This window comes from Lutjanus erythropterus, chromosome 5 (assembly GCF_056507025.1).
Source record: "Lutjanus erythropterus isolate fLutEry1 chromosome 5, fLutEry1.hap2, whole genome shotgun sequence".
NCBI classification, from domain to species: domain Eukaryota; kingdom Metazoa; phylum Chordata; class Actinopteri; order Lutjaniformes; family Lutjanidae; genus Lutjanus; species Lutjanus erythropterus.
This window is the reverse complement of record NC_139321.1, coordinates 30,584,028-30,607,371: the sequence shown is the minus strand read 5'-3', so window position 1 is coordinate 30,607,371 and position 23,344 is coordinate 30,584,028. Positions and strand designations below refer to the sequence as shown.

The window sequence follows — 23,344 nt, the reverse complement described above, 5'->3', positions numbered from 1 at the left end:
CCATGCTTTTATTTCATGCATTTACATGTATTAAACAAACAGTAGCCAACATTGAATTGCAAAAACAATTTCCTTGAAAAGGTCACTCGACGTTGGCTCGAGAAGTAAGTCAATCCCCACAGAGCCCCATATTAATATGGCAAACTACTGCAGATAAAAGATGTTACAAACAGTTGTCCTGAATCTCAAATTTTGCTCTTTTTGTCCCAGAAATTAACTATTGTAGTAATAGATAACAAACAACATATGAAGTTGTGAAAGTATTCTGATCAAATCAAGTATGTAAGATGCAATTTGTTTTTGTAAACGTACAATTACATAGTTTTTGTAAAATGCGTGAGAGTATTATTGCTGCGTTTTCACTTGTTTACTGCACGGATTAGGCGATCATTAATAACAGATTGTTGATGTCATTCCACCAGTTTATACCAGATGATGCAGAGTGCAGTTGCCACTGCAGGAAGAATTTGTGATAAAAAATATATTTTAAAAAATGTCTATAAACTCCTTCAGTCTACAGTTAATAACAATCTTCACTACTGAAAATATATTTAAAATGACTGTAACATATGTGTCACCAGTGCCAAGACAACAAATTTTGTTACTATAAGCGATTCTCTTTAAAGAATCCTTCTGACATGACATGCTAAACCCTAAACCCCTTGTCCCAAATTTAACCCATTCTTATCTGATCACTCTAGCTGACCTGGTGTTGGCCTTACCTACATGTCAGCTTGAACATGTGACCCTAGTGAGGTTAAACATTTTCTGTAATAGAGGTTGCTTGTAATGCTCTTAAGGCTTTGAGTCTGTCTGACTTTATATATAAATATATATTAAAAAGGATATCTACTCAGTTTTTTGGATAATTTGTAACTGGACCACAAACAACGATTTGATAACTTGGGGAAATTCAGGATAAGTATTGGTTATACGTATATGTTGGCATAAAATGCAACCTGAGCTCCCACGCTGTAAAGTGAGGAAAAGAAAACTGAGAATCAGAAAACCTAAATGGTGATAATTGGAACAACGCTGCATACACAAGAAGGATTATGAGCTGAGTGGAAAACAGATATTGTGCAATGAGAATACATTCACTCTGATGCATGTGAGCTTTGTCTGAGGAAGCTGACACAATAAGTGACAGATTACACAGGAAGGTAGATGATTGCTGTGAATTCCTGTGGACATTGCATATGGAAGTAACGTCGGTGTGATATGATGTCTCTCATCTACTGCAACTGTATAATATGCATGAACAGAAGTCAGATTTAGTTAATTTATTTCTATCTTGCATACATGTTTGTAAATAACATGTAATGGAAGTGATCTCCTCAATCATCATCAAATCATCAATAAATGTTTTGGATTTCCTCTCATTAAATATTTCTAAAAGAAAGCTAAAACTTGCTTCTTCACTCTATCCTCTTACTATCTCAATACAGGCCTGAATTTCTATTTTGCAATTTGCTTTGAATTGCAGCACTTCTTTTAAAATCCTAAATTCCTTGAAGGATGTCTGCAGCTGATGTTGAATACTACAGGACCGATAAGACTATGATTTTTTGCACAATCATGACTGTATGCTGGAAGACCTCTGTCATTCACAAGTTTTGATAACCACTGATAAACCTTTTTTATGGCTCCATGCTAGTGACACCTGTGGCCACAGACATTATGTTTTCTGGTCATATGAGTCTTGTGAGCATGATAACTCAAGAACGTCTTGAGGGAATTTCTTCAAACTTGGTACAAATGTTCATTTGGACTCAAGGATGAAGTGGTTAGATTTTGACAGTCAAAGGTCACATTGACCTAACTAAACTAATTACTCAAGAATTCAAGCTAATGATGCAATTACATACAAATATCTAATAGCATAAAATGATGAAGTGATGACAGTTCATGTCCAAAAGGTCAGAGGTCAACATCACTGTGACGTCATAATGTTCAGCTCTCTATTAGTCCTCTGCACTCCACTGTAAAAATAGTGGAGACAGCATGTTTCTCACTAGAAATTATTCACTGGAATCACACATTCCTTCAAAGTCTTCACTGCATACATTATATGAGTCATGGATGTAAACTGTCACTTGATTGGTTGGTGAAGGCATAAAACTGTGAGGCAGTAATTTTACTTTTGGACTGCTCTATTTTATAGGACCATTAACGGCTGACTTCTCAATCAACCATGAGGGGCTGTAAGTGATCAACAACTGCTTCAGTGTGAAATCTTGTTTCAGCTGGAGAGAATGTATGTGCATTTGGGCAGAACTTTACAAACCTTAGCTGGTTGCATCTGGCAGTTGTGATGACATTGCAGTAGGTGCTTCACCAGCTGTTGCCTGGAGGGGGTCTGCACTCTACTGAGTGATCTGTCTTCTAAATTTTTCATTGTTTTGCTGTGCTCAGGATGCTTTAGCAGCATTAACTTGCAGGGAATGAGATTCAACAATAAAGTCACTTTCTGGTGCGTTTACACCATGAAAACAAAAAAGTCTCACTGAGATAATTAACTTGATTTGAATCTTTGATTTTTAGAAATCCCAAATTAAAATGATATCTCAAAAAGTACTGAGTAAATTCACTGGTGAATGTGAATAATGGTTAATATTTTAATATTTTCACTGAAAACTATTTCATTTTCAGGCAGCTAAATGCTGACCAATCAGGTCCACCGCTCACTGTGTCCAAAGACTAGACACTATCTAAAGAGAAAAGTAAATTATCTCAGTTAAAGATTCCAAGTTAGCAAAACCATTTTCAAAAGTTTATTTCAAAACAAAAGAGTTTGAGTTGGGCTAACAACTCAAAAATCTTTTGCAGTAAGTTGCCTTGAAATTTTGAGTTTCTAGTCAGCAACTGACAAATTCTACTGATTCCACCTTGAAATTTACTTTTATTATTTTTATTCTTAGTGTTTTATTTTCCACCTATTATTCTTTGTTCATCCTTAGTTTTTAATCTTACTATTACTAGTGGGTTTTATTCCTCATCTTGTTTTTCATGGCATTCTATTCAAATTTTTAGGTTTATTCTATGTCACTTTCATTTGAAAATGCCTCCCATGTATTCCATTCTCATGTTTAATTTATCTTTACTATTACTATCAAGTGGCTTATTATTATTATTATTATTATTATTATTATTATTATTATTATTATTATTATTATTATTATTATTATTATTATTATGAGGGCTGGATGTTTGACTACACGTGATATAAACATAATCTGACCCTCTGGATGTCCTAAACTGACTTCTGCAGACTGGGGCTACTGAATACACACATGTTCTTCTCCCGCATGACTGACTTCACAGAGCTTGCTTCTGCAACATGTCCCACAAAAGCATTTTGTATGAGTACATGCATACTGCACATGTGCATAGCTTTAGTTCCCTGAACTGCAAACATGATTAAATCAGAGCAAAAAGAGTTATTCAGCGGCCATGAATCTGCAGCAGTCGAGCTAATACATATCTATTTGGAGATCCTTGAACTGAGCCCTTTGAAAAACATGAATACTTCAGTGAATCATACAGGTAAACACTTTGCTGGCAGACATTCATGATTTAGCATAACAGTAGAGTGGTAACGTCTCACAGCACAGTGACATTAAAATATTAAAGAGTCCCAGCAGGTGTTAAAAGTAGCTTCCTCACACCTCACACCCCCCACTGTGTCTTTCTTACCTCTTTCTCCTAAACTCCACCTTTACCTTCCAAATTACCTTGTGCTCATAAAGTCAGCTTCACTGTGATTGGCAGGGAGGTCATTATGGTGTTATTCATTGGTAGTGACTCCATCTAACTGTGGGCCTGCCTGCAAGACTACTCATGCTGCAACTCTCACACAGGATCCACATTATTCACTCTCAGCTCTGTATCGTTTTCATCACCTCATCCAAAATATCACCGTCTTCTGGCTGCATTGCAAGAAAACCGGCTCCATGAAAACCAAAAAGGAAGCAGAGGAGGTGTCAGAAGTCACTGTGAATCATTTTGCCGAAGGTAAGACCCTTAAAACGGTGTCAAAAATGAAAGAGAATCTTTGAATGATTATCAGTATTTGGTGTTTTCTTTGGGGAAGCACCAGATGGGAGGATTGTGCCATACTGTCACACATAAATTTAGATTAAAGCAACTATTTACTGCCTCGTCATTGTGCGCTGGTGTGTGAGTGACAAAATAAGTATGCTACGTATGAACTACTCCACTTTAAGATCTTAAATCTAAAATTTATTTACAGATATAATTTGATCCAGATAGTTTTACTGGCAAATAAAATGTGACAAATTTGCAATGAAATAACGCCCCTTTAGTCTAGGATGTGCATGTATTTGCTTTCATTTCTGACTGTGCCTGTTTAGAATGATAAGCAGAATGTGTTGACCTCCCTGGACAAAGGTAACAGTGTGAACGTGATGGGCAACAAATCAGTTCAGATGTGATCAGTTCATTCAGAGATGGACAGAATCAGCACAGAGATGCATTTATGTTAGATTTAAAGGTAGAATCAGTAGGATTTGTCAGATTGTAAACACACAAGAAAAATAGTTTACTGTTTATTCTCGTTTTTTGAACCTATACAATGTTTTTTTTGTTTTTTTTTTTGGGGGGAGGGGGGTAGGAAAATGTTGCACATAATACCTTTAATGTGTGACACGTCAGACTAACTGATAATAACAACATTTCCTGAACATAATCTAATGTTTGATTTCAGAAACTTCTGCATCAGTTCTCTTGGCTTTTCAGTGTGAATAACAATCACAGTCTGTCTGCACATGTGCACATATTTAATATTCAACTGCAGAAAGGATCACTGTGAGCCCTGCCAAGCACTCTGTTACACATTTATAGCGCTCAGCCAGTAAAATATTGTCAACAGATTCACTCAGTAGCTCTTATATGTCATCCAATTCTGTCTTGTTAAACTACTATTAATCTTTGGCCTTTGTGCAAATTTCAGTCACAAATTTGTCACTATGAGGCAATTATGTTTTGGTGCTTTTATATGCCAACAGTACAAATATCAGGGCTTGTGTTTTGTGCTCCTGTCATAACACCCCTCAGGTGTTCTTGTGCATTTTCCCCCCAGTTATGCCCTTCAGGCGATTGTGAAGTTTGATTAATGTTTCACAGTAGACAAAGCCAAACTCATAGTGTACTTGCAATGAACCCTTTGACCACAGAGCATTAGTTTATTAATGTAGCATTTCATTGCTTCCTGGGCCTCTTTCTTAGAGTATGGTCACTGTTTGACTTCTACATACAGTATATACATGTTTTTTTGTTGAGTGGGACAGAATGAGGATCAGGGGCTGTATTACAGAACCTTTCTATCTTAAAGGGACAGTTCACCCCCCAAAATCAAAAATACATATTTTCCCTCTTACCTGTAGTGCTGTTTTCTCCATCTAGATTTCTTTTGTGTAAGGTGCAGAGTTATGGAGATATCAGTTGGTGAGATGTCTGACTTCTCTCCAATATAATCACACTAAATGGCTTGTGGTGGTTAAAAAACTCAACACTGGCGTCTCTTTTCAAATATTATGACCCAATTACTCAAGATCCTCTGACCTTGAAAGAAAGAAAGTAATTCCTATATGAAACTGCTTTTATACTGGAGATAATCTAGTAAGCTCTATCTCTACCTCTGTAACTCACACCAAAACATCTAGATGGATAAATAACACAGGTTATACAGGTAATAAGAAAAATATATACTTTTGATTTTGAGGTGAACTGTAGTCTTAACATAGAAAAAGCCCAAGACAGGACTATTTCTCCCAATTTGGTATTAAAGAAGAAAATCCTCATCATTTTCATCCAATCTTATCTTAGGGTAAATTCTAAATACTCAATCCGACATCGCATTAACTTTTATATCTGTTTTTCTCATCTTGCCAAGCTAAACAGCTGTCTTCTTGTTTTAACTTTATCTTACTGTTCAGCTGTTATCATTATTATTATCATTATTATTATTATTATTATTATTATTATTATTATACAATGAAACTGAAAAAAAAAAAGACCAAAAAATGACAGATGAGTTAGTGGTGTTGGTAACATCTGCAGAGAAATCAAGAGATCAACTTTTTAGGAACTTTACAACAACTCTATCTCAGGAGATAAAAGAGAATGGACTAAGACAGCAGACACTGAATCCACCATCTATTGTGTAAAAACAACAAAAGAGCAGATTAAACAAGTTAGCTAAGTGAAAGTTTGGACAGTTTAATGGTTAATGTTTAAGTTAGCAGAGCTCATTTAAATTTTTTGGAAAGTTGGATGCTTGTGTTTTCCTTTTAACCCTTAAATAGGCGAGCAAATATAAATATTTTGGAAAATGAATGAATTAAAAAAAAAAAGCTCTGTGAGCTTGTCTGGCGTATGTGAGTATTATCTCCGAAAATAGGTGCACTAGCAACAAAATATACAAATTATAAAGGTCATGTTCCTGCATGTGACTTTTAAAAAATGTGTTTCTTTCTTCCGCCTGATTTTGTTTAGGAAAAAGATAAATTATTAAAAATAGCATATATCAAATAAAATATATGCAGTTAATCTAAATTTGATCAGTTATTTATTTATTGTATTCATCACATATGGCATCTGATTGCTTTATATCAAATACATAAATACAAGCAAACGTATTCCCCACACATTAGGCCTAAATTTCAAAATTAAAGTGGATATAGTTAGTGATTAATATCCAAGCAGATTTTTTCCATCTGCACACTCCACCAAACTTTAAAGGACCAGTGCACAGGATTTAGTGGCATTCAATGGTGAGATTGCAGATTGCAAACACCTTGTCTCACACTCACCTAGTATATTGGCTGTCATACTCACACAAAATACAAATACGATTGTCAGCATATCGATACTTTGTCAATACCACATTGTTTAAAACAATAAAATACATTTAATGGTATGGAAAGTAATGAAGCTGTAAAAAATGCTCATTCAAGACCTCAGTTCAGTCCATTCTTTATGTTTGTGCCTGTGCAAAACTAGATTGTGTTCAGTGACATTTTCTTGTCTTGACTTTTTTCCTCTACCAGCACTGTTTGCAGGTTGGTAATTAAAAAACAAGAAAAAAAATATTTTGTGTGCATAGAACTGTTATATGTTATGCTCTGCTATCGAAAGAAGTAACAAGTATTGTTTTTTAATACTATTATCAAAGTTAATAATCTGGTATCATTAAAACCCTAAATGCAAAATGCAAAATGCAAAATCTAGAGGCAGCGTTAGTTTGTCCATTCTGGGCAACTGTTGAAATATGACGGCCTTCCTGCAAGGGGACACGTGCCCTCTAATGATTCTTATTTTGGTGATTATACACCAATGAAAACAAACTTCTGATATTCTGCCAAAGGACACTGGACCTTTAAACTTACTTTGTATCTGGTTGAGAAATCCGTCATACATCCCTTAAAAAAGAGGAAATGACCTCAGTGTCCTCAATGGCAGCTACGACAATGTTTCCTGTAAAATGAACAAACATTTCAATGCTTGTGGGTTCTCTCTCCATTAACTCTTAAGTATTTATTCAAAACATTCACTCAAATGAAAAGTACAGCTTCCTCCAACAAACCAGGTGCACTACAGCAGTGGGAAACATCTCAGTTATGCTCAGTTTCACTGTCAAGCTTTTAATTGGCCTCTTTCACCAAGAAAAGCCACTTGTATCCGGCTGAGACTCTGAGGGATGTGACCTTTCCATGAAAAATACAGATTGCTATTATTAAATCCTGAGCAGAGTCAGATACTGACTGGGGCTGTTCTGTCTGAACAACAGACTGCGCTGCCATCTCATGGCAGACAAGGAAATAGTCACGGCTGCACTTGTTTGTTTTTTTTTGCCTTTGGCCAAGTAGGTTGGCTTGAAGCTTCTGCTAACCCAGTGTCCCAATTCTCTTAGCCATAAAATCAACATGGAAGAGCTTATTCTGTCTGGAGACTTTGTTGATTTTGTTTGGATCCACACACCAGTCAAAACTCAAGCTGCCTTTATAAAATAAAAATGTACTGAGCACCTGAGCTGTGCTTTGTAACTGCATTTGATGTCAATTAAAAAGAGCCTGTAAAGTTTAACAAGGCTGGTGACTTCTAAAAAAAATAACAAGCGAGTAATTACATCATGCAATTAGGAATTCAATGGAAGGAATCCTCAAGGAGAAAGTTACCAACTTAAGAAAGGGCTATTTGTTTTGGGTGCACAATGATTTCCCTGCAGAAAGTCACTTGCTCTTGCAGAGGTCATTGCTGTTTTCTGTTCTCTGTATATTATATTAACATTCCACCCCGGCAATGAAATTTGTCTCTCAATTTGTCAGATAAAAACACAGCATTACAATTCCTCCTACATACGCACCAGTCAAAAGAAATAAGCGGAGTTTGTTCCTTGAGGCTGAATTTAGCATTCCTCCAGAGCCAAACTCAATCAAAAACATCACAGTCTGCATAAACAAGTGATAGCTGTGTCACTTTGTCTCCATCAGTTCAGATTTATTCGTTCAACTCTTACACGGATTTTCAGGACAGCCAGTCAATCTGCTGTTCGTCACCCCTGCTAGGGAGCAAAATATAGGACAAATATGATATAATAATTCTGATTTTAAGATGCAAAGTAAAAATTTAGATTTTAAGATAAAAGTAAAGGTTATTTATAGGGTACATTATGGTGTGTGTTCATTGTCTGGTCATTGTATTTTCATTGTATTTTACTTCCTTTCATTCATTTATTTCATCTGAGAATGTTTTGTCCTCACTTGAAAAGCAGTCTACTGCCTAGATAGAATTATAATTTCTATTTCTAAAATATCAGCAAATACTATAAAGTACACAATTTACTGAGTGGATTTAAATTAATGAATTAAAAACAATTTAAGAAGTAATAGCTAGCTAAATAGTTTCTTAGTAAATCTGAATTATGAATTATATGGTAGATAATATAAGACACTTTAAAAGAGCAATAATAAAGGGAGTTTTTAAAAATATCTTTAAACTTGCATAGTGACCGCTTAAAGGGGAAATTCACCCCAAAATCAAAAATACATCTTACCTGTAGTGCTACTTATCCATTGAGGTTTGGAGATATCAGCTATAGAGATGTCTTCCTTCTCTCCAATACAAACTAGATGGCACTTGACTCAGTGCTCAAAAGGACAAAAACATATTTGAAAAACTTGCAGCAATGGTTCAGTCCAAAAATAATGACCTGGTTACTCAAGATAATCAACAGACCTTGTTATCAGGTGTTTCATGTAGGAACTACTTTCTTTTTAACTACACCTGCCAACGCTATAACTGTGCAGAAGGAAACATGCACCGACTCATAGATGAGAGGTCAGAGAAATGAGAACAAGCGTCTTGTCCGAACATATTTTTTGGTACTTTGACCACAAACCGAGTGCCATCTAGTTCCATTAAATTAGAGAGAAGGCAGACATCTCTACCGCTGCAACTCTGCAACTAACACCAAAACAATCTAGATGGATAAACAGCACTACAGGTTAGAGGAAAATTATATATTTTTGATTTGGGGGTGAACTGTCCCTTAAATCATGAACAGCACTAATCACTGAAATAATAAGTTAATAATTAAACTTATTATTTTGCCTCCTGTTAAGTAAAGCAAGAGTCAAGATATTTGACATCAAGTAACTGGCAATTAAAGGACAGATCTGTAATAAGTTTACTGTAATAAATTGTAAAATGACAATAATGTAGTCAGAGATAAAAGAAACATGCTACGTAAATTAAAATATTTGCTTCTCTGACAACAGTGCTGCACTCTCTTCACCTGTAAATGGTACAATTTAATAGGGCTTAAACCTATTTAATATATGTCTATTGCTCCAACTTGCTATTTGGACTGAAATACTTGGATGTGCAATTGCTACATATTGCCTCTTTAAGTACCATTAGGTCATCAATGAAAGAAGAAAAAGATACATGTTGACTTCAGTGGAGTATTTGTTTTTCCCTTTTTCAATTCTCCAGAGCGGCAGATCTGACAGTGAGTTTATAGTCTTACTCTAGTGTGTCTTTAGTTTGAGCCTTAAAACAGCCTCTTTTTTTTTTTTTAACGGTGCACCTTTGGTCAGTTTCTGTCTGATATTGCTACTTTTTTAAAATCCTAGACAAAGTCTGACAGGGCAGAGTGTTCCTCACAGGGTGCTTTATTAGGGGCTGCAGCAGCTATGAGGATTTCACTGGCGCCCCGGTAGCTCACCTGCTAGAGCGTGCACCACGCATCAAGGCTGAGTGTTTACTGCAGCAGCACAGGCTTAAGCCTTGGGTCATTTCCCTCTCACTACTTGCCTTTCCTGTCTCACCCCACTGTACTGTCAAATAAAGCAGAATGCCAAAGAAGTGGAGGATTTCACATAGATCTGTGCAAACAGAATGTCAGAGGGAAAGATCCACTGCAATAAATATGAACATACATAAGTATGAAGGAGTGGAAGACTGCTGTGTACCTTGAGGATGATTGAGGTGATATTTATAGTTAAAGTGGAGTACAGCTATGGGCCAGTGTTTTGAAGCTCTTCATATCTTGATGTTCATGCAGACACACAGTCTTCCTGATGATTTCATGCTATTCCACTGATTGACAGTTAGTGGCAGTAATGTGCCAAGAAATACAGCAACGTGCTGACATAGGCAAGTAAGAACAGCACCACAAGCTAGGACACATGGACTTAAACAAAGCAGGTTTTAAACTGTAAAAATCTGCTCTATTATAAGATAGGAAATATATTCAACATGTATGTTAGGCCTAAAGGATACACATAATCTTACTGTATTTTGGTGAGTAACTTTGAATGTAAACATATATTTTTTTTATTTACAAAAAAATTCACAGGTTGCCTTTAAAATTTAGTATTCTATTGTTGTTCCAAGTATAGCAGCTGTTTACATTGTTTAAACATAATAACATCGACATAATGCACATCAGTAAAGGTAAATTTAAATGCAATATTTTGGTCCATGATTGTGTAACAGTGTGTAAATTCTGATCATTTGGTGTGTATGGGGTTAGAGTTAAGAATGAGCTGAAAGTAACTATCTTAAAGCATATTGACACACAGCAAGTTATCATCATGGTGAGATGTCTGCTTATACACTGAAAGAAAGAGACAAAGTTTGTCCAAATTGAGTTTAGAAGTTCGATGAACACAGTTACTTTAAGTCAGATGTACTTAATAATCTGATTGCTTTCATATTAACAGTTTGCATTAATGCATCTTAAATTCAAGGCAAGTCAACTTAAATGTTTCCAGTTTTCCAATTCAATTATTTGTTTTACCCAACAGTGCAATACTGCTCCTTTACAACTTAACAGTAGGTTTCAAGAAAGTTATTTTTTATTATAATGTTAGTATGTTATACTACATACAAACTGCTTCAAGTATTACTGAAATACACTTTTTAGAGAGTATGCTGATCATTTTAAAAGCTTAATTCAATGAGTTGATTGAACTTATTCATCAAACCCTTTAAATCAAAACAAGCCAAGTTATGAGTGAGAAGTATTCTGAAAATTAATAGAAATTTGAAGTTTAATTCACTTGAATATTTGAAACTTGTATATTTACAGTTAATGTTAAATTTCTCTATGATCTCTTTAAGATCCAATCTTCTTTCAGATGGTCTAGTTTGACTGTAGGTCATGTAAAGACATCAGTATTAAATTCAGATGGTTTCAGAACCAATTAGTCAAACTCCTTGCAGTAGCTTTAAAGACAGCTGGATACATAACATACAGTCACACAAAGTTTTTCCCCCCTTTCTCACTCTTTAAAGGAACAATATGTAGCAATTGCACCAGTAAAAACAAGAATTACAGTCCAAATAGCAAGATAGAGCCACTGATGACATATTCAATATGTTAAACTCCTATTTATTGTTGTGTTGTATTGTTTTTATTGTGTGAAGTGCTTTGTTTTGTATTCTGTTTGTTTCAAAAGTGCTATACTCACTCATTTGGTGAACATGTGGCATTAATCTAAACTCAAATTAAAGTGAAATGGGCATACAAAAAGTTATTCCGGCCTGGAATAGAAATTTCAAAGGGGGGGACACATAGCGTTGTTGTCAGAGAAGCAAGTATTTTGGTTTAACATGTTACCTTGATCCCTGATGGCTTGTCATGGTCATTTTACAGTGAATATGTTACATTTTCTCCTTTAAATCAATCAGCTTTTCACCCAGAACACTTAAACATGAAACATAAAACTGACAGATATTTGTATCTAACCCATCCTCAGTGGATCCCTGTATAAATCTAAACTTCATAGTCCAAAAATATATATTAATAACCATTAAAAGAAGCAAAGAAAAATGACAAAACCACAAGACAGAAAAGAGAGAAATAGTTGTTTGTTGATTAAGCAGAATAATAAACGTATTATGGTTTTAAAACACCAAAAATATATCTGAAGTAAATAAGTGAAATAAATGTGTACAAGCCTTAAAAAGTTAGCGGCATGAAAAACTTTCTTTAAAAAGTATCAAGTAATATCAGGACAATAAGAGCCATAAATCTTTGATACCAAAATACCAAACCCCATTCATTATTTATTGATTGTAAGCTACCTGTATTGCAGTTCATAGGCACAGGGACCCAGCAGAAACAAACACCTCTCTCACCCCCAGGCCTTCTCTTCCTGCCCTCCTACTTCCTCCCTCAAACCCATGTGCTGCTGCTGGAGGAGGCGGTTTTACCTCAGCATGAGTGTGTGTGTGTGTGTGTGTATGAAAGAGAATGAGAAGAGACCACGAGTGAGTGCAGGGTGTTTGGGAGCAGAGAGAATGATGATGGGTTGACCTTTTGGAAAGTGTCTCACCTAAAAAAAACCTGGAGAACATGGAAGCCAAAAAGGTCCTCCATTTTGTGCCATCTGGTAAGTTTTACAGGGGTGGAGCGGGGTGAGAAGGTCTCTCATGGTGAAACATGAGCCAACTGTGTCAAACACGTGGAGAAACCATCTCTACAGTATATGTGTGTGTGTGTGTGTGTGTATGTGCGGATAGATACAGAAATCAGTGTAGGAAACTTTTTATGGTATAAATACTGCAGACTTTAATCTTTAGAAGTACAGTCATTTTATAACAACACTATTTTTTGGTGCTATTTACACGTTTTATGTCTTTATTTTTTTGATTTTAAAACCACAGAATATGAGCTAAGATGCTTTTATTGCTGGGAGAGCCGGAGAGTCAGAAGCAAAGGATGTGGGTCAATATTTACAATATGGCCATAAATGGCACATGGAAGGTTTTTACAACAGACCTGCAAATAATTTTTAGCATCTGTTTTAACTCTGGAGTAGTGTATCACTTCAGAAAAGTACATTACATCGATTTAAAAACACTTATTTGGTTATACTTTCTGTTGTTGCCACATACCACTTCTTCTTTTATCGTGCCACTTGCAAAATATAACAATAACACTGGATATTCAACATGCTGCGGCTGAAGCAACTGCTTGACGGAAAAATATTTTGAAATGAGGTTTATCGCTTGAGTTTCCTTCCAAATATGCCAAACATTAATTGTCAAATGTGATGAATTGCAGCTTTTCTTTGTCTTAGGTGAGAGTTGGGTTGATTGGACAAAACTGCTGGTTTGAAGGATGTCTTTTTACTATTTTAGGACATTTTATCTATTTTATTTTACTGTTATTCTGTTAATGGAGAAGAAAATTGACAGATCAACTGCAGCCCTACAACACACTGAGTATACAGCTATTTTCTCTTCATGTGCAAAATACAACCATAACACAAGAGCTGAAACAATTATTTGACAGTAAAATAATGGGAAACTGTTTCAATAATAGATTGATAATTGCTGGAATTCTTGTTACATACAACTTCTTCTTATATTGTGCCACCTCAAAATACAACAATAACACTGGCTTTTAAAGACACTGCAGCCGAAGCAGTTGTCCAACAGAAAAAATAACTGCTCAATTTTTCCTCCAAAAATGGCAAACATGAATGTGTGAAGTTCACAGATTTGGTGAGTTTCTGCTTTTCTGTGTCTTTGATAGCAAACTGTTGGATTTTGGACTGTTGGTTGGACAAAATTAGTCCTGAAACATTTACTCAATAGTATATTAATTGAAAATTATTTTCATAATTGAGTAATCATTTATGGGGTTTAGGGGTCTTATGTGATAGCACACTGAATATATTTGAGTTTTGGACTGTTAGCCAGACAAAACTAGTGATTTGAAGGATGATTTTTATAACATTTTATAAACCAAATTATATAAGATACTGTTCATGTGTAAAATACAACTTTAAAACTAGAGCTGAAACAACTATTCAACAGTAAAATAACTGGAAACTATTTTATTTTTGACCACTATTTTGGACAAAGTAGTGGTATGAAGGATGACCTTCCACTATTTTAAACCAGGCTATTAATCAGTTAATTAAGTGAAAATACTCTTTGGTTGCAGCCCTACAGCACACTGAATATATATGTATTTTCTGTTCAGTGCCATTCATGGGTTAAAAAGTCCTACTTGAATTTTCTCAGGTCGAGGATTAAGAAGATTATCTCACAGAAAAATGTCTAATCTGGCAAACTGCAGGTCTTTCTTCTCTTATTCAAGACATTTTTTGGTTGAGGTTGATGATAATGTGTCAGTAACAGTTCAGTCATTACAACTAATTACAAACCTACAGTATCCCCATTCTTTGTTGCTGTTACCTTCACCCATACTATTATTCTGGTTTTATTTCATCCTCCAAAAACTGGTTGTTATTAAGCAGAATTGATCAAAGTGGGAACAAAACCTCCCCTCTGATGTGTACTTTGGCTAGTCAACTTTAACTTGTGTGTGACTATGATTACTGTTGCTCCAGTGGTCATATTCAGCGCTGTGGATAAACAAACACCAGGTAGTCTTTATCATCAGCCTTTGAAGGTGTTGACGTGGAATGAGCTGTAGTTCCTATTTCCTGTTAATTGCTTTATTTCAATGTATGAATGTGTACATTGTGACTTACAGAGTACACACTGGTCATGGTACATCTGCTCTCAAACACCGTGCTCAAATTCACCACTGATAAGGCTGATTAAACAGTAGAGTTTTGTGTATTTTATCACGCAGAATATTATCTTTTACTACAAAGCACAGAATTGAAAAGCAGACCTTCATGTTTAAAAAAAGATGCTATTACGTCTTAAACTCACGGATACCATGCCTCTTCTGTCTCGATGGTTTGACCTTGTACTGTTCAGCACAGAGTTTTCAGTTCTGTAGCTCGCTGCACTTGTTTCCAGAGACCCAACAAGGATTCTTCTGTTTTCTCTTGCTCAAGGACATCCTCTGCTCGCAGATATCAGGGATTAATAAAATATACCTCAGGCTTTAAATTAGCCTCATTTGTCCAGTGAAATGGATGAGGTACAAGCATCCAATCTCCAGCAACAACAGAGCAGTGGTTTGGGGTATCAGAGTTAAGACACCAAGTAAGTTTAGATTTAAACATTATGAGAGAAAAAATTGTATGGAGTAGCGGTTGGTACATACCATGAAAAATGCAAGAATTACAGTGTCCGTTGCTCTTATTCAATCAAAGAAACATAGACATGGTTTAAAGTTTTAGTTGGTAACTTTTATAAAACAAACTTTTTGTCATATTTGCTGAAACTGTCACTATATCCTGAGAGTAGTATATGATATTTAAACCCCTTTCACAGATGTCTCACTGACCATGGACACCCTGTGATGACTCCATATTTGTCCCCACAAACAAGCATGTGTTGTGATACTCAGCTCATGCAGGACAGCAGAGAGAAAAACATTCTTAAAAGTCTCTTTGTGTTCAGTACTTTTGCTTTATGCTTTGAAATGTAGTGTTCTCTTGTTTGTGCTTACTGGTAGCAGCAGTTGTATCATGGCTAATGTTAGCTGTGTTAGCCTCACCCTCTGCACTTCCACCAGTGTTTTTTGAAGCAGAGGGAATGTCAGAGTCTCTTGTTTGTGGCTCACAAGAGTGTATGTACACTCGGCATAATAATAAAGTTCTGCCTCCAGGGGTCTGTTATGTTAAAACAGTAACAGAAGACATAGCTTGATGACATCAAAAAGTAGTGAGGAAACATGGAAGTTGTTGTCTGTATTGTTTAGCTAATGCAAATCTATCTGATATGACACGGGCATGAATCATGTTCAAGGACTAGATAATGTTTTCAGTTTTATTCACATAATGTTGAGTTACGTTGTCCAACTTCCTTCCTCACTCTCTGACATATCAGACATGACTGTGCTTTCACTGAAGTTATAGCAACTGCCATTTTTAGACAGTGTAATGCAAAAATATTACAAGACTTTATTATACAACTTTAAAACAGATTTTTTATATTTGGCATATACGGTACCTCGAGATATAAATTAACACAGGGTCAGAGAATAAAACTTTGATTTTTTTTTTTCACTTAACAAACTGCATTAAAGAAAATAAACAAAACCTGTTTTTACAATAGTTCAGAAACAGGGTGAGAAAGCCAACTATTTTAAGGAGCGATGTCAAAAGTGTCGTGCTCCTTGTGTTGAAAACACTCAAGGCTTGACTTACACTTCTGTCACTTGTAAGTGTGAGGAAGTCACCCTGTATGAGAACAGGAAACCCACAGGCATGAGCCATCGTAACCCAAAAGCCCGCAGAAAGAATGTAAACACTTAACAGAAACAGTATCACTTGTTAGAAAAACTGTAACACATGTGCTGTGGCAGTCTGTACTGAATGAACAGTGATGAAAAACAAACAGGTGTCAATTTATCTCATTTATATCTGCATAGCAATTTTACTGTTGGAACTGATGAGAAAAGTGTAAGATAAGATTTAATTGTGAGTGTTTACAAAAACTTGACCTTAATCTTTCTGAGACAAGGCTTTAAACATCTCAATCAGGCAGACTAAATCGTCCTCCACATGTACCTTGCTTTGGTACAAACAGCTCTTTGCATGAGCCGTGCGGCACCCTGCTGTCTGTGCAGACTCCTGTGAAGTGGAGGAGGCCTGGGAACGTTCTGTCTAATCTGCTTTGAGATATAGCCTTGCTCAGGAGCCCCCGGGAGCCAATCTTTGCCTCAGACAAGGGGAAGCTCATCTATACAGCCACAGCAGCGGCTCACAGATACATGACCGCATATACAAACACCAGGCACAGCTGGCGTCAGATTTGTGTTGTAACTGAGAGTGAATGGGTCTCGTTTCAGTTTCTCAGCACGTTGTTTTTCATTGTCCACCTCAACACCCCCATAACTGACATCCATCTATAATTTCATATCATATAATGTGTCACGTGAGGCCTTCAAGGTCTGCCCACTGGCAGTAATGATTCAAGAAGCTCTGACGTTATGGATATGGATGGATTTTTAATATTGAATTTTAAAGGCATAATATGCAAGATTTTCCTTAAAAACAATGTATAAACTCATATGAACATATTCTCATAAAATTTCCACTTATGACTGACTAGAAGTGTGTGGTGGTGTTTTATCTACAGAGACCCGGTCCTGTTCTCTGCTTGCATTTCCTTATTATTCTCATTATTTTGCTGTGATCTGGAGGCTTTACCAACCCAAACCATAGGTGTTTGATGTCCTGGTATCTTTCTGGCACATTTATGAACAGCTCTCCTGCTGATTTTACCTGTAATTTCCATTTACAAAATTTGTCACCATGTGCAATGGGAGCAGCTGGGTAGAAACCTGCTGGTAACGTGGGAGCTACTGCTGCAAAGGGCAAACACAGCAGGGTCAAACCATTTCAGTCAACATGGGGTCCTGTTTCACACAGTTTTATCACCACGTGCTGGTCTCGTGTCAGAAATTTACATGAAAACATATGAGGTCTGAAATGAAGGGATTTCATGGCTTTCATTTATTTAGTATTTAAGACGTCAAGCTGTTGGTGTGCCTCAGTGGGTCACATGGGTGTGAGACACTGGTAATGTATTAAAATGTTCCACGTCAGTTCATCTCTCGATTCTCTGCCAAGGAGCATAAAATATATTTTTAAAAAGCAGTCATGAGGTGTCATGAAGCCATCTGCTTTGCAAGCTACAGAACAGACGTGCAAAATAAATTATTTTAGGGACTTTTAAATCGATTTGTTCTGTAAAACATTAAATTACATGTTTACATTTTCTGTAAACCTAATTGCTGTCCACAATGTTCTGAATGCTCTTAAATCCTTCTTCACAGCACATGGGAGAAATTAACCTCCAGAACTTTCTGCCAGAGAACCCTTTTTCTCAGACAGCCCAGAGAACTATCTGCCAGAAAGCTTTAGGAAGTCAGGTGACATATTATACAGAGCGGCAAAGTCCACTTCACGAGCCTGACAGTTGTTTTCAGCATTGATTAACCAATTGTACCCTACCTGCCCCATACCAAACAGCTGACCAACAAAATTGGCAACTAGCTGGTGAGCACACTAAAGCATTTAGCATCTAATGGGACAGATAGTTCCCCCCAGGAGTTGGTAGAGACCAAAACAGAGCTAAAAGGAGAGTGAATATTGGACTTAAATTTATCTGGTCTAGGCAAAAACATGACTCTCCTTGAATCATAATGTGTCTCTGAATCAGCTTGATGTGTAAATAACCATGTCTGCTAATATAAGAAGATAATGACTGTTTTTAAAGCTCGGTCTGTTGTTCCCAGACATCCAAAAAATAATTGATATTGCTTAAAAGTCAAAATTCTTTACTGTCAAAATTCTGACTGTCTGTATGCTGCTATTATTTATATTTCATATGACTCTAATACTGTAGTTGAAGACTGAGAGTCAATACAAACAATAATGAAAGCTTTAATATAAACTACTTCATAATAAAAACTGAGCATGAAGTTGTGTAAATATCATATTTGTTTTTTCTCTCACAGATGCTCCGTCCACTGGGAGGTCCAAGAATGGATATGTTTTCCAGGAGATGGGTGCGTAGCTGCAGTAATACACATTATATTTCCTTTCATTGCTTTTCTCAGCATGGGTCCTGCTCTTTTATGTACTTCATATGAGCTGCTTTGCCGGCATAGAAAACATTATTCAGATTTTATCCTCTGGGATCCCGCTGGGGAGAATACAGGAGTTTTTTCTCATGTAAATGTATTGCAACAGTTATTTATGCTAATGCCAAACGCTTCTCGCTGCTCACTTATGACCCATTTCACATTCTGGTGAGCACAGGCAGTCCCTTCTCTGGTGTGTTGTGAGGTTAATTAATGGGTAAATAACGAGGCAGATGATCTCCGAGTCAATGATGGGAAGAGGGAATAATCATCGCTCAAAGCTTTGCTCGTGAAGGGTTAAGGTTAATTCTCTAATTCTGTGGCGTTTTCTTTCTCCCCTCATAAAACTCGCAATCGAGATGCCATATTTATCTTCTATACAATTAAGGAATTTACGAGGGGCTGCGATTGTTATATTGCTGCATGTCTGGTTTAAGGGGGATTTTTTATTGGGTCTCTCTTGCTGTGTGCTTGTCAACAGATGGCAGAGAGGTGGGAGGCAAAAATAAATTGTCCTTTACTGGAGACACTGTTAATGTGGCTGGAATAGCATCTTAACCTTGATACAAAGAAGAGTTTTATCTCAGTGTTAGGTTGATCAACGGAATGACCTTTATTGTTACTGCATACTTTATGTGATTCACTCAATGGTAAAGTGAATTTTAACAAAGAAATATTGCGACAAGTGGCAACTAGTGGATTTAGCAGCAGCTCATTTGGCCAAAATTAAAGCCACGAGCAGCAACGAGCAGATTTCGGGCTTCACACAGCTGAGCAATCACTTCAGCTGGTTTAATTCTGTTTAAAGAAGAAATGAAACCAACCAAACACATTATCATCACAAACACTCCAATATTTCAGTAATGGTGTTGCACTCAAAGTTCTGCCATTTGTCCCCACTTCATTTGAAAAGAACGAAACTTGGTGTGTGTGTTTTGAGATCAGGATTGCTCGAAGGCATGAGCAAATATGTGATAGGTCATGATAGGAAGGATTAATGCACAGGCTGGCTGAGGCTGTGCAAGTGCTCCAGAATGGCTAAATTTACTTTATCAAATAAGGAGAAAAACAAACAACAACAAAAGAACACAATCCTTATTGGCCCATAAAAACATCTCAAAAATTAAGCAACTGATTGGGTAGTTGAGGGCCAGCTGCTGGCCACATCACATCGTCTGGTTCATGAGGTCAATTTGGTTTTTAAATTCAAAGTTAAAAGCTGCTTGACCTTGCAGATCCACTGTGTATGCCTTTTTTTCTGTAGCATTGCTCCTTATAGTAAAGGCCATCTCAATAAAAGTGTGTGTGCCAGTGCGCCCTGATTGTGTATGAGTGGGCTGAGTAATTCCAAATTCCAAACACGCTTTTACACATGACATTAAATTATCTTTCTAGTAATGCATGATGAGTAGGTGGGACCCCACACAAAGGCCCACTTCCAGTCTGTCCCCTACACGTTCTCCCTACCCACTCTCACTTTGTTTACGTGTTCGCGTGGAGGTTTCGCCACATTGACTGTCGTTCCAAACCAGTCAGCCTGAAGGGATAAAGCATCATAAAGCCCTCCAGCAGCAAGTCTGCATCGATGCAGGCTCACACTCCTTTCTGGTGCAGCATCTCTTTTGTGTCTGGGCTGTAGGAAACATCACAACAGTTTCCTGTCCCCCGCCCCCTTATTTAAGTGAGACTTCATAAAAACTCACACTTGTCCCAGAATGAGAGTGTGTAGGGGCCGGATGGGAATAGGGCAAAAGAGTAGCCGAGGGGCCCATGACCACTTTAATCCACCTCTGGGTGCGGCATTTCCAAAAGTGTATTAATTACAGCGCTACCATCTTCCCACTTGGGCTCCTATTTCCCAGGAAGCACATACACATTATTTCCTGTTACTGGGCTCAATTTCATGTTACCTCTGCAATTTGAGACAAAGTGGCACTCAGTGAAGTTGCACACCTTCAGGGTTTGAACTACAGCAAAAAAAAAAAAAAAAAATCCTGTTTTTCTGATATAGAAGCTGGCCAGTTGAAGTTACAGTACTGTATGTAACATATAAACTGAGACTGGATTGACACAGCTTGTGAACATTATGTGTTTTACCCACAGAGCTGCAGGATGGAGAACAGGAGGATTGTGGGCAAACTTCACCCGTCACCCACAAGGACCACATCTATGACACCCAGATCCAGATCAGTGTTTCAGGTGTGTGTGTGTGTGTCTCTGTGTGTTATACCTAGTGTTTAGTTTGTGGTGAGAATTAATATTAACAGGAGAACCGATGCCTTCATCATTAAATAGATGAATAGCACAGTGCAGTGGTGTTCTATCAGGTTGTATCCTCCTCTTGTGACTTTCACTGTCTGAAAATATTTTGCAGCCTCTGCAGTTAGGAAACCATGTGTGCCAACTCAGGTTTCCTGAGTCATAATAACTGAGACAGAGTTCATGGACATGAATTGGCAGCCAGCGCTCCCTATTAACAATTAATACTAGAGTGAATGAACTCTATACTCTAGTTATATCCTATAATAACTTGGAGTGCGCATAAGAGCAAAAATAAGGGGTTATACACTGAGACAATGTGTACTTCTGTTTCTTCTTCTGTTCTGAATTTACATGTGTCTTTCATCTGCAGATTCTGACTGCCCTGGGTTTGGACTTTTAAACACAACAAGAAAAGTAAGATTTGTTCTTCCACTCACCCTGTGTGTGTTATATCATAATACTTAATACAGAAAAGCAGCATTTTACTGTTTCTTTTGCATTTTTACAATGGAATATAAATCCCAACTATCCAATTTTAAAGCTTAAAGGTCAGTGCTTCAGACTTAAGGCAGTTTAATGGCAGACTATGGCAGAAGTACAATATACTATTCACAATTATGTTTTCATCAGTGTATAATCACCTGGGAATAAGAATTGTTGTGTTTTTGTTACCTTAAAATGAGCCCTTGATATCTACAGAGGAAGCAGGTCCTTTTCCACAGAGCCGACCATGTTGCACAGCCATGGTTCTCCTACACCAGGGGTCTGCAACCTGTGGCTCCGCAACCACATACAGCTCTTATTGCTTCAGTGGCTCCCTGTGGAACTGACAAAAAAATAATTTGTCATTGTTGTAGGTCTAAGTGATTCTTGCATTATCTAATTCTAAAAATGTGTAGCCTACACACCAAATAAAAAGGAAAAAGAAGTCATAATATTTTGTCGACTAAGATGTGTGTCATAGCCTACGTCTACAGCGTGGGGCCTTTTCATCTCAATTTAGCTGGTGGCTAGTCTTGAGTTTCCTTAAGCTAGCTATGGATACCAAAGCCAAAAACAGGAAAAGTCTCCAACGAACATGGGAATTTAGCAACTCCAGATTTGTTTCTTTTTTTTGGCCCAAAATAAATAAAATAATACAGGTGCCATTAATATTAAATTAATTTGAGATTTGAGATTACAATTGTTCTTCTGAGAACAATAAATCACACTTAAGCACACTGTTCCAAGTAATTATACGCTTATGAATTTTATATTCAATTTCTGCCAATAAATCCCTGTAAATCCTTCTGTGTTGTCAGCTAAATAAGAATTGTGCTAAATCTGAAAGCATCAGCAGTGAGATCTGAGGAAATGTGTGGATTTACTTTCTGTTGAGCAGAAAATAGACTTTAACATCTTATTTGCACTATGACATTATTATACCGTGAATCAAATGCCTGTTGTTTTTGGCTCACATTAGTATGTGAAGCCAATGAACTTCCAGGAGGAAGTGCGCGCCCACAGAGACCTGGACGGCTTCCTGGCTCAGGCGAGCATCCTCTTGGATGAGAAAGCTGCCACTCTGGACGAAGTCCTGAGGCGAATGTTAACTCATGTGGTGGAGGACGGCCACGGGAGCTGTGATGTGGACGAGGTCATGAAGTCACTGTTCACAGATGCAGGAGGGAAGGAGTTTAATGGTGAGAAAAATCATATTATAGGTGCACTCTGAAGCACTTGGAGATGAAGTGTTTGGTTCAGAAGCTGCTTGACATGTGCACATTAAAACTTTTTTTTTGCCTGTTCATTCTTATGTCGTGTGCTCCCACAGTCCACCTTCTGTCAGAGACCATTCAGGGTGTGACTGCTACATCCACTGGCATCCGTTACCAGCAGTCCTGGCTCTGCATTCTGTGAGTTCATCTATAACTACAGTACATGCATGAGAAAAAGTGTTATTCTTCCAACATTCAGCTCAGTTGGTGAATGCTGTGGAAACCTCCCTCAGTTCATTTGACTGCAAAGGGACAACAAATAAATAAT

The 23,344-nt window shown here is 37.1% G+C and overlaps 1 protein-coding gene across 2 annotated transcripts in view; it reads left to right on the top strand.

Moving 5' to 3' along the window:
• Positions 1-3,848: 3,848 nt before the first annotated feature.
• Positions 3,849-23,344, top strand: part of LOC146327131 (solute carrier family 4 member 11-like) — a 37,106-nt gene continuing 17,610 nt past the window's right edge. Inside the window, exons 1-6 of one of the 2 annotated variants that reach the window (XM_084719580.1) lie at positions 3,849-4,014; positions 18,932-18,982; positions 21,161-21,256; positions 21,690-21,733; positions 22,782-23,001; positions 23,133-23,214. In XM_084719580.1, the coding sequence (XP_084575706.1) occupies positions 3,954-4,014; positions 18,932-18,982; positions 21,161-21,256; positions 21,690-21,733; positions 22,782-23,001; positions 23,133-23,214 (554 nt within the window). In that variant the 5' untranslated portion in view covers positions 3,849-3,953. Of the gene's footprint in view, positions 4,015-12,757; positions 12,924-18,931; positions 18,983-21,160; positions 21,257-21,689; positions 21,734-22,781; positions 23,002-23,132; positions 23,215-23,344 lie in introns of those variants that run through there. The other variant, XM_084719581.1, reaches the window with a different exon arrangement.